This window comes from Mastigoproctus giganteus, chromosome 4 (assembly GCF_048544385.1).
Source record: "Mastigoproctus giganteus isolate SK-2022 chromosome 4, ASM4854438v1, whole genome shotgun sequence".
Lineage (NCBI taxonomy): Eukaryota > Metazoa > Arthropoda > Arachnida > Uropygi > Thelyphonidae > Mastigoproctus > Mastigoproctus giganteus.
In genome coordinates, this window is record NC_143578.1 from 43,096,894 (window position 1) to 43,111,616 (window position 14,723).

The 14,723-nt window shown below is 38.6% G+C and overlaps 1 protein-coding gene across 5 annotated transcripts in view; it reads right to left on the reverse strand.

Annotated features, from left to right (window-relative positions):
* The window catches only part of mlt (tubulin folding cofactor E like protein mlt), a 100,632-nt gene that overhangs the window by 49,063 nt on the left and 36,846 nt on the right, over window positions 1–14,723 (reverse strand). For all 5 annotated transcript variants that reach the window (XM_090372680.1, XM_090372678.1, XM_090372679.1 and 2 more), the window contains exon 2: window positions 8,209–8,484. In XM_090372680.1, coding sequence (XP_090228806.1) covers window positions 8,209–8,472 — 264 coding nt within the window. In that variant the 5' untranslated portion in view covers window positions 8,473–8,484. The remainder of the gene's footprint in view (window positions 1–8,208; window positions 8,485–14,723) is intronic.

Consider the following 14,723-nt stretch of genomic DNA (forward strand, 5'->3'; position numbering starts at 1 on the left):
TCTTAGAAAGGCTTTTGATACTGTTGCACATGGAAGACTGCTGCACAAATTGGAGCAGTGTGGCATTGGAGGCAAGTTGCTGCTATGGATAAAGGGGTGGTTGAGGGGGAGAAGACAGAGAGTGGTAATCAATGGACACTGCTCATCGTGGACTAATGTTATTAGTGGAGTCCCTCAGGGTTCAGTATTGGGGCCTTTATTGTTTTCTGTATTTATAAATGATATTGATGATGGTATATCAGGCTTAATGTCCAAGTTTGCAGACGATACGAAGGTTGGCAGGGTTGTCAAGGACACTACTGACACTATGCTGCTGCAACAGGATTTGGAAAGGTTGAGCAGATGGGCTTCGAGGTGGCGGATGAAGTTTAACATTGACAAATGTAAAGTACTACATATGGGAAACAGCAACCCCAGAGCAACGTATCAACTCTGTGGTACTACACTGACAGTGGTAGAGAATGAAAGGGACCTGGGGGTGGTGGTGCAGGCAGATATGAAGTTCTCTGAGCAGTGCAGACGAGCTGCAGGAGTAGCTCATGGTGTATTGTCAGTGATATATAGGAATTTTTCTAGCAGGGATAAGGAGGTGATTGTTCCCTTGTATAAGGCGGTGGTCGGGCCACACCTGGAGTGCTGTATACAGGCCTGGAGGCCTCATTTCAGGAAGGATGTGGAGCTGCTGGAACGAGTGCAGAGAAGGGCAACTAGATTGGTGAATGGGACAAAGGGGTTCTCTTACGAAGAGGGGCTTAGGTTTTGCAAATTACAGTGTCTGGAAACTAGGCACCGGCGGGGTGATCTGATAGAGGTGTACAAAGCCTTGAATGGTTTGAGCATGCTCAATGCTGATGGGATTCTTCCTCTGGCTCAGAGGAATCACCTGAGAGGGCATGAATTCAAATTGAGGAAAGACAGATGTAGGATAGATGTGCGGAAATTTGCCTTTAGCCAGCGGGTGGTTGGTGGGTGGAACAGACTTCCATCCCTTGTCGTGGAAGTTGATAGCCTAAATAAGTTTGGGGCTCGGCTGGACAGGTGTTTCGAACGAACGGAGGGGTGAAGTGGAAGTGGTTATTTTTATTTATTTATGTTACTTTTTTTTTTTTTTTTTGGCTGATGCTGCATGAGCTTGCTTTCTTGCATCAAATGCCTCTACTAATGCTAATGCTAATGATATTGCCAAGGAGGATGTCTTTGTGTGCACGCGATGTAAGGAGTGTGAGGAAATGAGGCAACAACTCAGCATTGTTATGGGCCTATATGAGAGCTTCAAGGACAGGGTGGATGCCCTCGAAGGATCTAAATTGAGGGGCCCATCAAGCTCTCAGCTGCCCACATCAACACCAGAGCTTGCACTTGATCATCAGGCAACACAGCGGCAATCCCCAAGGCAGAATGCATTGGTCCCACAGGAACTAGTAGTTGTTGGTGACTCTATTGTCAGGGAAATGGGGAACATGCTATGTAAAAAGGATAGGTGGAACGGGACCAGGGTATGTCTGCCAGGGGCAAAGGTTGATGACGTTGTAGAGCAGATATCATCTTTTAAGGACACAAAGGGTGATATTGTTGTACAAGTTGGCACTAATGATATTAAGAGTAGGAGACCGGCAGAATTACTTAACAAGTACAGGTCACTGTTAAAAAAAGCCGAGAATTAGGGTTGAATTTGAAAGTGTCTGCAATTCTGCCCAGACACGATAGGAGGGAGTATATGATGAGAGCCTTGTCGATCAATTCAGTCCTGGGAAGATTGTGCAAGGCTCAAGGGATAGAATTTCTTTCAGCCTGGTCTGTACTTGTTAACAGGAGAGACTGCTTCTACAGGGATGGGATACACTTAAATAGAAAGGGTGCAAGAATATTTGCTGATGCTATCGAGGCAGTGTTAGATGGGTCGGAAAACTGCTAGCTTGGGGGGGGGGATACAAGGATTAATAGATTAACAGTAGTCACTGGCAGAGGTGAAAGTGATTTTTGCACTGCTTCTATTGGAATGAGCAGCAGCCTGGAAAACAAGATGCAGGGTATTTCAGAGACTGCTGGGAGTCATTGCGGTACAAGTAAACACATGGGTTGTGTTAGGGTAGCTAAGAATAGGAACAGGTGCATGTACACCAATGCTAGGAGTTTGGTAAAAAAAATTTGATGAATTTGAGGTATTGCTCAGAACATCACAGGCAGATATTGTTGGGATATCAGAGGCGTGGTGTCACACAGATATAAGGTATGCAGAACTGGAATTTGGAAAGTACAATGTGTACAGGAAGGATATACAGGATAGGAATGGAGGAGGGGTTATGCTATTTGTTAAGAAACACATAAAATCCAAGGAAGTGAAGCCAGTCGACATCGCTGCACAGTGCAGTGTCGAGTCAGTTTGGTGTGACATAAGCATTGGGAGTAGGAGTGTGTTATAAGCCTAATGACTCTGATGAGTATAATAAGGAACTGTACATGGAAATAGAGTGGGCCAGTAAATCAGAAAGTCTTATAATGGGGGATTTTAATTTCCCCGATATTGACTGGAATTTGTGGTTTGGTCACTCACACACTAGCAAGGCTTTTGGGGATTTATTGGGCGATTGTTTTCTACATCAGCATGTTCGGGAGGCAACTAGAGAGAGTAATACTCTTGATCTGATTATCAGTAGTGATTCTTCAATTCTTCATGCATTAAGAAAATGCAGATAAAGGGAAGGGTTTTTGCTTTCATAAAGGGAACTACGGTGGTCTGAGACAGTATTTAAATTCTATATGGTGAGAACAACTGATGATGTTACCAACAGCAAATTAAAAATGGGAAGCATTCAAAGAATTTATCTTGGAAGTTACTAGGCTTTACATACCAACTAAGAAATATTGTTCAAGGTTTAGGCCTAAATGGATGTTAGATGAACTAATAAGACATGTAACAGAGAAGAAAAATGCATGGGATACTTATAAATGAAGAATCAGAATGCTCCGGGGGAAGATGAAGTTACTGTAGAGTGGTTAAAATTGGAAGGAAGAGACATGACACAAAAACTGGGAAGACTCTTCACAAAATGCATTAGAAAAGGTGTGACGTCTAAGGAGTGGAATAATGCAATCATAGTTTTGCTGCATAAGAAAGGAGATAAATCAGAAATTGGAAATTATAGACCAATTAGCTTGTTATCCCAAATCTACAAGTTGTTCACAAGGGTCATTACTAACAGATTAGAAAGAATACTTGATGAGAATCAATTGAAAGAGCAAGCTGGCTTTAGGACAGGATTCTCAACTATGGATCACCTTCACGTAATATCACAGCTAATGGAGAAAGCAAATGAATATAAAACACCATTATGCCTGCCATTTGTGGATTATGAAAAGGCATTTGACTCCATACAGCATAAGGCAATGTTTTGGGCACTGGAAAGATAAGACATAGATACCCCATATATTATCATTTTGAAGAATATATATGAGAAAGCTACCTCCTGTATTAGACTAGACAAAGACAGTAGCAAATTTAAAATTGAGAAAGGAGTTCGACAAGGAGACACAATATCTCTGAAGTTGTTTACCTCTGCCCTTGAGGAAGCTTTCAGAAGATTAGACTGATCGCAGAAAGGAGTCAATATGAATGGAGAGTACCTAAACCGTTTACGATTTGCAGATGACATTGTGGTCATAAGCCACAATCTCAAAGAATTAGAGAAAAATTTTAATCAGTTATGCACAGTTAGTAAGCATTTTGGACTAAAGATGAATATGGCTAAAACAAAAGTAGTGATGAACAAGTATGCCACAGAAAGGGACATAACAATCGAAGAAGCAGTAATTGAAAAGGTGGAGTCATATACATATCTGGACAAGTTATTAGCTGTAATAATGATAAATGGCTGGAAGTCAAGGGAAGAATAAATTTCGGATGGATAGCATTCAGGAAATATAGTTACATACTGAGGAGCCTTATCCTGTAACCAAGTCACAAAGGAGATTGGGCAGGCAAAGGCAGATTATGAGAAATTTTTGGCCAAGGATGCAAAGAAAAACAACAAAGAGTTCTTTACCTATGTAAACTCTAGAAGGAAAGGGATGAATCAAATTGGTCCACTGGATATTGAGGTGCCTCTGTAGCCAGGTGGGAAGGAGCAGCAGTGCGTAGCACATGCTTCTCGATTAGACCGGGGTTCGAGCCCGTCACCACCAAGTATGGAGGATGCGGAAAGGTCAGCAAATGACCACCGCACATCCGCGGAGCAATATAGCCTTAGTTGCTAATGCTCCTAAAAAAAAGCCAAATAACAAATAAAATAAATAACTGGATATTGATGGTTCAACTGTTGATGATCCTGCTCAGGTAGCTAACAAACTAAATGAGTATTTTGCATTCACCCATGAGGAGTTATTCAGGGAGGGGAATGCCAGAGGTGAGTTAAACTCTGGCAGTGAGCTGGATGATTTTGTAATAACTGTGAGGAAAGTTATGGAGAAATTGTTGAAGATAAACATAAAAAAGGCACCCAGGGTGGACGGGATCTATCCAGTTATATTAAAGGAGGCAGCAAAGGAAGTAAGCAAACCCTTAGCCATAATTATAAGAGCTTCTTTGGACTCAGGGGAGGTACCCATGTACTGGAGATGTGCAGATGTGACCCCTAATTCACAAAGGAGGATCAAAGGGCAACACAAGTAATTATAGACCTGTTAGTTTAACTTCTCTTGCAGGAAAATCAATGGAGGCACTGGTTAAAGAAGTACTGCAGGATCATCTAGACAAGACTTCAGTTATAGCTCGGACAGAGCATGGTTTTCTTAAGGGAAAGTCTTGACTGACCAATTTGATTGGATACTATGATGTGGTCACAAATTAACTGGATGCAGGGAATAACTTTGATATCATATATTTGGATCTTAGAAAGGCTTCTGATACTGTTGCACATAGAAGACTGCTGCACAAACTGGAGCAGTGTGGCATTGGAGGCAAATTTCTGCTATGTATAAAGGGACAGTGGCAGAGAACGAAAAGGATCTGGGGTAATTGTGCAGGCAGATATGAAGTTTTCTGAGCAGTGCAGACGGTTTTTTTTTTTTTTTTTTTGTTAATTGTTGGCGCATCGGCTTCTGTGGCCATATTGCACCTCCCAAGGTTTTGGAATTTTCTACTCTGATCCAAGCCCACGGCAGGATTCGAACCCACGACCTTGAGTTGCCAGTCAGGCACTTTACCCACCCGGCTAGCCTGGTTGGCCGGTGCAGACGGTCTGCAAGAGTAGCTCATAATGCCTTGTCAATGATACATAGGAATTTTTCTAGCAGGGATAAGGAGGTGATTATCGCCTTATATAAGGCAATGGTCAGGCCACAACTTGAGTACTGTATACAGGTCTGGAGGCCTCATTTTAAGAAGGATGTAGAGCTGTTGGAACGAGTACAGAGAAGAGCAACAAGATTAGTGAATGAAACAAAGGGTTGCTCTTACGAAGAAAGGCTTAAATTTTTGAAAATTACAGTGTCTGGAGACTAGGCATTTGCGAGGTGATCTGACTGTGGTGTATAAAGCCTTGAATGGTTTAAGCATGCTCAATGCTGATGGAATTCTTTTTCTTGCTCAGAATAATTATTTGAGAGGGCATAAATTCAAATTGAGGAAAGACAGATGCAGGATAGATGTGCGGAAGTTTGCCTTTAGCCAGCAGGTGGTTGGTTGGTGGAACAGACTTCCATCCTTTGTTGTGGAAGTTGATAGCCTAAATAAATTTAAGGCTGAGCTGGACAGGTACTTGGAATGAACAGAGGGGTGAAATGGGAGCGTGTTTTTTTTTTTTTTTTTTTGGCTGATGCTGCATAGCTTGCTTTCTTGCCTCATATGCCTCTACTAATGCTAAGTTTGGATTTATTCAAGAACCTGGAAGTGAACTGGATCCACAGCCACTTTTTATTATATGTTCTGAGAGTTTATCCAATGATGCCATGAAACTTTTTAAACTCGGCAGGCACTTGCAGTCAAAACACCCAAATTTAGCTAAAAAAGCCAGTTGAATACTTCCAGAGGATGCGTGAAAATTTGCAAAAGCAAAAAAGTTCATTAGTAACAATGATTCTTGAAGATAAGTCCTTAATAGAATCTTCTTATTTGATAGCACCTGGAATCGCGAGATGTAAAAAGCCATATATGATTGGAGAAGAATTAATTAAGCCTTGCTTGTTACAAGCCTGTGAAGAGGTTTTGGGGAAACAGGCTGTCCAGGAACTGAAAGGACTTCCTATGTCCACTAACACTGTGAAGCGCAGAATTGAAGACATGGCCGAAGATATTGAAAATCAAGTGACTGCACTTGTGAAAAATTCTACATTTTATTCAATTCAACTTGACAAATCAACAGACATAACTAACAAGGCAGTTCTTTGTTTTGTGAGGTTTTATTGCCAAGGAGAATTAAAGGAAGAACTCCTCTGTTCGCTTATCTTGTCGGGTAGAACAACTGGCTCTGAAATTTTCAATGCACTTAATGGTTATTTCCTGAAACACAGTATTGAATGGAAGAAATGTGTTGGGATATGCACAGACGGTACCGCCATGACTGGACATCATTCAGGAGTTGTTGCAATAGTGAAAGACGTTGGACACCCATACATCTTGTTTACTCATTGTATTATACATCGTGAGCAACTTGTGGCGAAAAGATTATCTCCAGAACTGCACGAAGTACTCTCTGATGTAATTAAAATTGTAAACGAAATTCGCCACAAAGTGTTCAATTCTCGAATATTTGAGGCACTTTGTGAAGAAATGGGCTCTTAGCATACTCACATTCTTCTTCGTGCTGAGGTGAGATGGCTGTCGAGGGGCAAAATACTAACCCGATTGTTCGACCTGTGCCAAGAAGTCAAGTTATTCTTCCAGCAGAAAAATAATTCTAGGTTCCATGAGCTCTTGTCCAACAATGATTGGCTAGCCAAGCTTGCATACCTGGCAGATATTTTTTCTCTGTTAAGCGAGCTGAACATGTCCTTGTAGGGACAGCTTACGGACGTGTTCACACTGCAAGGCAAAATAGATGCATTTCAAAGGAAGATATTGCTGTGGCAAACGCGATTGGCTGAAGAAGATCTGCAAATGTTCCCAAATTTTGATGATTATATGAAACAGGAGGATGTCAACCGACAGGTAATAACTCTTGTTCGATTGCACTTACAGTCGCTCACTGACTCTTTTGGTCGTTATTACCCAAAGGAAGAGGACCCCAGACAAGGAAATAGGTGGATAATAGATCCATTTTTGGTGAAAATCAAGGATAGTAATTTGAACATGAAAGAAAAAAAAAAGAAAGCCTAATCGATCTATCATCCGATGACAGTCTCAAAGGTAAATTCTACTAGTCCCTAAGAAGATCTCATTTTTGGCTTTCCGTAAAAAGTGAGTATCGAGTGCTGAGTGAAAAGGCCATCAAAATTTTAATTCCATTCGCAACTACATATATGTGTGACAAGACATTTTCATCAGTCATGGCAATTAAAAACAAGTACCACTGTCGGCTAGAAATACAAAAGGCTCTCCATGTTGAAGTAACGTCATTGGAGCCAAGAATCCAACAGCTTATTTCAAACAAGCAGCAACAAATGTCACACTGATTATTTTGCTATAATTAATCCTTTATACACCTCTATGTCGAGGTGCACTCAATATTTGATAATTGTTAATATTAATTGTTTCTGTTAATTCCTTTTTAATAAAATGAAATTTAAAATGTTTTTTTGCGTTTTTCATAATGAATATATCTGTGTTTATTTATTATATTTTTTGTTTATCATTATAAGGCCATTATATTATTAATTATACTGTATTAACATTAATGATATCCAATTTTTTGCAAATAACTTGGAGTGCAAAAACAAGTGTAAGTACCATTTCATATTTAGAATGTTACTTTTATGGAAAAAATCATGGTAGTGGTCTGTGGGATTCAAAATTTTGAGTTTAGTGGTCCATGAGGTCCGAAAGGTTGGCAACTGTGGATCTAGTGCACCAACCATTAAATAAACTGGGTAAAACACAATGAAAACAATTTCTGTTAAGCCACAAGGTTAAAAAAAAAAAAAAGGATAAAAAGGTCAGATCAGTAGTTACATTTTATTTTCACTCCGAAGCCTATAAAAAAAAAAAAAAAAAAAAAGATCAATAAAGAACAAAATTACAGGAAATTTTAAATTTATATCAAATTATATACTTACTTCTGACAGGTCATTAAGACTATTTTGTGCCAGATCCAACTCTTCAACATTATGGCAAAGCTCTTTAATAGATTCCTGGCAACCAGCTCTGTCTATATTACATCGATTGAGCGTTAAAATTCTTGGTAAAACAAGTCTACCACTTGGACTTGCTCTTCCTGGGGCACTACCCACTACAAATATTTCAAGGGCTCCATTGACTTCTTCTTTCACTTCTTCTCCATATTTAGTGTAGAGAGCTTCACTAAATGAACGATGTGGCATGTCTTTCAAAATCTGTAATCAAAAAGATAACTATCACTCAAGCAGGCATGCTGAAAAAAATCACAGAACAGGTATGGCATATTTTATATAGCAAATGTCTCCTTGTGCAAATTTTCTGATTTTTATGTCGACTTTCCAATTTCTACACAACTAATGATGCAGGATTGAAAGTCAAATCTAACGATAAAGGAATACAAAAATTAGTTGGAGGAGGGGCATTACATGGTTATTCACCTTATGGAAATAAACAACAATAACCTACCACATAAAAGATTAAGCTGTTTTATTGAAAATATTGCAATTAAAGTGAATACATCTCAATAGAAACACAAAAAGTTCAACAATACTTTGAAAGGTCACTGTTTTTCATCATCAGGCCTGTTGGATTGACGAAAACTAAACTAATAAAATTGGACCACTGAGATAAATATATCAAAAAATATATTTGCAGTTCTAATAGTTCAGTCCTCATCAATCCAGGAACCCACCCAACAGGTCTAATAACAATAAACAATGACTTCTTGATACGCCAACAAACTGTTTAAGTGTTTCTATTGAGGTGTGTTCAATTTAATTGCAATATTTTCTGTAAAACAGCTCAGTATTTCACATAGTAGATTAGTGTTGCTTATTTAGTTCATTTCCATAACACTCATGGAAATGATTCATATGATCTTCGCTCTGACAGGTATTAATTTTTTTTTGCTAGAGGATTAAGAAAATGATTAAAAAGATGCAAATTTCAGTTTCCTCCAGACATTAGTGTCTGTAAACCTCTTATAATTTTTACCCAGTCTGTGTAGCACTCATACCACAACAAACAAAATAGCGAATAACAAAACATTGCTTATTCTTCAAATCTTCGATTGTGTGGCTCACACTTACTATACATAACTTAAAGCCACTTTGCAACCCACTAAACAGTGTTAGAACTTGCAACTATGTTGGCATATTCTTGGACATACACTCTCCTATCATCTGGCAGTTTGGCAAAACTTGAGTAGTTATGGGATGGCACATTCCAGGAATTTAATGATCAGTTAGTGCGTGTGTGTGTGTGCGCGCACGCACACACACAAAAGTTTAATTAATATGAGGGGGGGACATCAGCCTGAATATATGCCTATTAGAAGGGTCTGAAGGATGATACTTCTATGCAAACTTCCTCGAGGCCTCTGATCCCCAAATTGGGCAACTTTGGCACAGGATGGAGTCTCCGTTAGTACCTATCTATTCCGGATAGCTTATCTAGTTCAGGACAGCCTATATACAATGGACTCAAATCTGTTGCTCTGAAAGGCACTTATCGATTTCCTTTTACTAAAATTCAGAATAAAACCATGGTGCACTGCTGTTCTGCAAATATGTAAATGATATACCCAATCTTGCCCTCCTCTTCAGACCAGCATATGCTCTTTGCAGGCTATCTGAATCCTTCCACTATCATCCAGTCTTGTAATGACTGTGAAGATCTCTAGATCTTCATTAATAATCTCTTTTGATATTATCAAAATGGGTGTTGCAAATCATCATCATCCATTTTCAATCCAATGCAGGATGAAGGCCTCTCCAGCAACTTTAAAGTTTCTTCTGTTTTGCAATGGCCATCCATTTACTACCCACAAACTCATGAATTTCATCTATCCATCTCCGCCGTTGTCTTCCAGATTTTTTTCTAGCTCCTCTTGGGTACCATTCTGTTATTTTCTTAGTCCATCTGTCATCATGTCTTCGATCTATGTGTCCTGCCCAAGACCATTTTAGTTCTTTAGTTTTGATAAGAACGTCCTTTACTCGAGTTTTCTGCCTAATACACATGTTTCTCTTCTTATCTAACAGTCTGATTCCCAATATAATTCGTTCCATTCTTTGCTGTGTAGTTCTCAGCTTCTCTTCCATTCTTTTGGTGAGTACCCAAGTTTCACTTTCCATAAGTCATCGTGGAGAGTATACATTAGTTTATTATTTTATGTTTCAGACAAACTGGGATAATGCTCCTCAGTATGTAACTATATTTCCCGAATGCTATCCATCCGAAATTTATTCTTCCCTTGACTTCCAGCCATTTATCATTATTACAGCTAATAACTTGTCCAGATAAGTATGACTCCACCTTTTCAATTACTGCTTCTTCAATTGTTATGTCCCTTTCTGTGGCATACTTGTTCATCACTACTTTTGTTTTAGCCATATTCATCTTTAGTCCAAAATGCTTACTAAATGTGCATAACTGATTACAATTTTCCTCTAATTCTTTGAGAATGTGGCTTATGACCACAATGTCATCTGCAAATCGTAAACGGTTTAGGTACTCTCCATTCATATTGACTCCTTTCTGCGACCAGTCTAATCTTCTGAAAGCTTCCTCAAGGGCAGAGGTAAACAACTTCGGAGATATTGTGTCTCCTTGTCGAACTCCTTTCTCAATTTTAAATTTGCTACTGTCTTTGTCTAGTCTAATAAAGGAGGTAGCTTTCTCATATATGGCAGATATGAAGTTCTCTGAGCAGTGCAGACGAGCTGCAAGAGTAGCTCATGGTGTCTTGTCAATGATATACAGGAATTTTTCTAGCAGGGATAAGGAGGTGATTATTCCATTGTATAAGGCATTGGTCAGGCCACACCTTGAGTACTGTATACAGGTCTGGAGGCCTCATTTCAAGAAGGATGTAGAGCTGCTCGAACGAGTACAGAGAAGGGCAACAAGATTAGTGAATGGAACAAAGGGTTGCTCTTACGAAGAAAGGCTTAAGTTTTGCAAATTACAGAGGCTGGAGACTAGGCATCGGCGAGGTGATCTGATAGAGGTGTATAAGGCTTTGAATGGCTTGAGCATGCTCAATGCCAATGGGATTCTTCCTCTTGCTCAGAATAATCACCTGAGAGGGCATAAATTCAAATTGAGGAAGGACGGATGTCGGATAGATGTGCGGAAATTTGCCTTTAGCCAGCGGGCAGTTGGTTTGTGGAATAGACTCCCATCGCTTGTTGTCGAAGTTGATAGCCTAAATAAATTTAAGGCTAAGCTGGACAGGTATTTCGAACGAACGGAGGGGTGAAATGGGAGTAGTGGGTTTTTTTTTTTTTTTTTTGGCTGATGCTGAATAAGCTTGCTTTCTTGCATCATATGCCTCTACTAATGCTAATGCTAATTAAGGCATATATTTTCTTCAAAATGATAATATATGGGGCATCTATGCCTTATCTTTCCAGTGCCCAAAATATTGCCTTATGCTGTATGGAGTCAAATGCCTTTTCATAATCCGCAAATGGCAGGCATAATGGTGTTTTATATTCATTTGCTTTCTCCATTAGCTGTGATATTACGTGAAGGTGATCCATAGTTGAGAATCCTGTCCTAAAGCCAGCTTGCTCTTTCGGTTGATTCTCATCAAGTATTCTTTCTAATCTGTTAGTAATGACCCTTGTGAACAACTTGTAGATGTGGAATAACAAGCTAATTGGTCTATAATTTCCAATTTATCTCCTTTCTTATGCAGCAAAACTATGATTGCATTATTCCACTCCTTAGACGTCACACCTTTTCTAATGCATTTTGTGAAGAGTCTTCCCAGTTCTTCTTCATCTTCCCCCGGAGCATTCTGATTCTTAATTTTCTTCAATGCATGTTCTACCTCATCAGGAAGAATATCAGGTATGTCATACATGTTACTAATTTGCAATCTATCTTTCCCTCACTCCTTGTAGTATAGTAGTCTTCTCTATAGTAGTCTTCTGCTATTTGAATTATGCCTTCTCTGCTATTTATAAGTACACCATTGCTATTTCAGTATCATTTGTCTTTCTGTATTACTGCTCATGGCTGCTTATTTAAGTCCTTTATTTTCCCTTAATGCTTGTTCTACTTTTCTTATGTTAAATCTTCTTATGTCCTCTCTGAGTCTCTTTCTAATGGCTTTGCAAAGCTCAGTATACTCAATTTTCTTCCTGTCAGTGTTTTTCTTGCTCTTCATTTGTCTTCTTCGGTTCATCATGACAAGTGTTTCTTGACTGATTTTTTCCTCTTTGGATTTCTTTTTTCCTATAGGTTTCTTGGGCTTTATCACTTTCAGAAAGTTGTAATATTCTTCGTCGATATCTTGGTCCTGAGCAGTCTGCAGAAGCTCAAACTTGTTCTTAAGTTCCAGTACATACTGCTTTTTCTCCTCCTCTGTTATCTCAAAGACCTTCATATTATTTACTCGAGTCAGTTTTTTCCTTTCTTTTCTTACATCTATATCAAGTGTGCATCTTACCATTGTGATCACTTCCAACATTTACCTTGTTCAGGATGGTAACGTCTTTCATCATTCTGTATTCTGTTAGTGAGGATGAAGTCGATTTCATTAGTTGTTAATCCATTTGGACTCTTCCATGTCCACTTCCTGTTCACCCTTTTCTTGAAAAAAGTGTTCATTACTGACAATCCTCGAGATTCTGCAATTCCACAAGTCTTTCACCTCTTTCATTTCTTTCACCAATTCCAAAATTTCCTATAGTTCCCCTTTCTGCACTGTTCGTCTTTTTCCAACCTTAGCATTGAAGTCCCCTATAATGATAGTGTAGTGGGTTTTCTGCTCACCTAGAAGACTCTCAATTTCGGTGTACCAAATGTCTCAATTTCTTCAACCTCTTCATCATCATGGCTCGATGTTGGTGCATAATCATTATAACCTTTAGCGTGTACCTCTTAGAAATACCGAGTATTTGTCTTGACACCCTTGGTGATGTAGTTTTGAATTCCAAAATGTCATTTTTTATATCTTTATGGACCAGAAAGCCAACTCCACCTTCGTTCCTTTCACTGTTTCTATTGGTGTACAGCAGATTTCCATTTGATAAACTTATAAGTGATTCATTTCTTCTTCTTGTTTCAGCCAAACCGATGATATTCCAATTCACATTTTCTAATTCCTTTTCCAGCTCTAATATCTTAATTCCTTTTCCAGCTCTAAAAGGAATTAGTTGCAATTAAATCCTACCAAATATAACTTAGGTAATTTTACAGACCCACACAAGAGAGACTTGGTACATAAATATCAAATTTTGACTTTTAAGAAGCTGTAAATTTGGTAATTGTAAGCAGGAAGAAAGTTGGAGATTTTTCTGAAAAGCAAGGGAAAGCAGAAAATTTTTAAAATTTCAGACTATGAATCTGAAATTAAATTTCACCAACAACACTATTTACCACATTGTATTTTGTGCTGCGTCGTGATGCCTGCCAGCAGTTACTTTCTAGTCTACCAGGAATGGCGGCGGCTGCACAATACACATATTGTTATCTTCATGCAGAACTGGATTCCACTTTACATATCCAAAATAGTTTTGTTTCTTACAGTTAAATATTAAGTGTGTCAATTTCTTTGATTAAATTTAGGAAAAAAAATAAAGGCAAAAAAATTTTTTGAAAAATATTTTAGATAATTTTATATAAGACACCACCAAACATTTTTCATTTCTTTCAAACATTGGCTTGTCTAGGATTTTTCAGCCAGTGGATTTCTGTTTGTACTGTCTCTTAGATGCCAAATTATTATGACAGCTTCAAAGAATATTTGTGAGTTGTGGTCTGTTTGTTATTTGGAGCATTAGCAACTAAGGCCATAATGCTCCAGAGATATGTGGTGGTCATTCCCTGACCTTTCTGCATTCTCCGTATTTGGTGGTCACAGGCAGTCATACTCTTATAGATTTTGCCCTCTTCAAACATGTTGAGTAAAATATTTCTTTATGGCCCTGGGGTCTATAGTTGGCTGTCAAGAGCATTTCCAAAGTTTCACCAGAAAGAGATCTGAAGTAAGTTTTTGATTTTTTCATCTGGCTGAATATCCTGTCATATACTCAGCACTGCTATAAGGAATTATTAAAATATCAAGTTCTTTTCCTTGAGGAGTTCACTAATTTTCCTTTCTTCAAAACTTTTGGATTTGAACAGGACTTTGAAATGAGTCAGTGCTATTGTTAAGTGACCACTTGCACTTATCAATTTGAAATAATTTCATTTGAAGTGTATACGTGTGTCATCAATGAACCCACTCACATAAAAAACTAACAGAAGCCATTTCTTGATATGTCTTTGAGGGTGGTTACTGTGGCCATACATCCTTTTTAATGCACTTGTTTCATTTGAAAATTCTGGTTTTCTACAATTTGGTAATTTTGAAAAGTGCTCTTCTTTAAATAGACTTGTCAGTAGGTGCCCACTGTTCTACCAATCTAGTTAAATATTTGCCCAAAAACTGCTGTATACA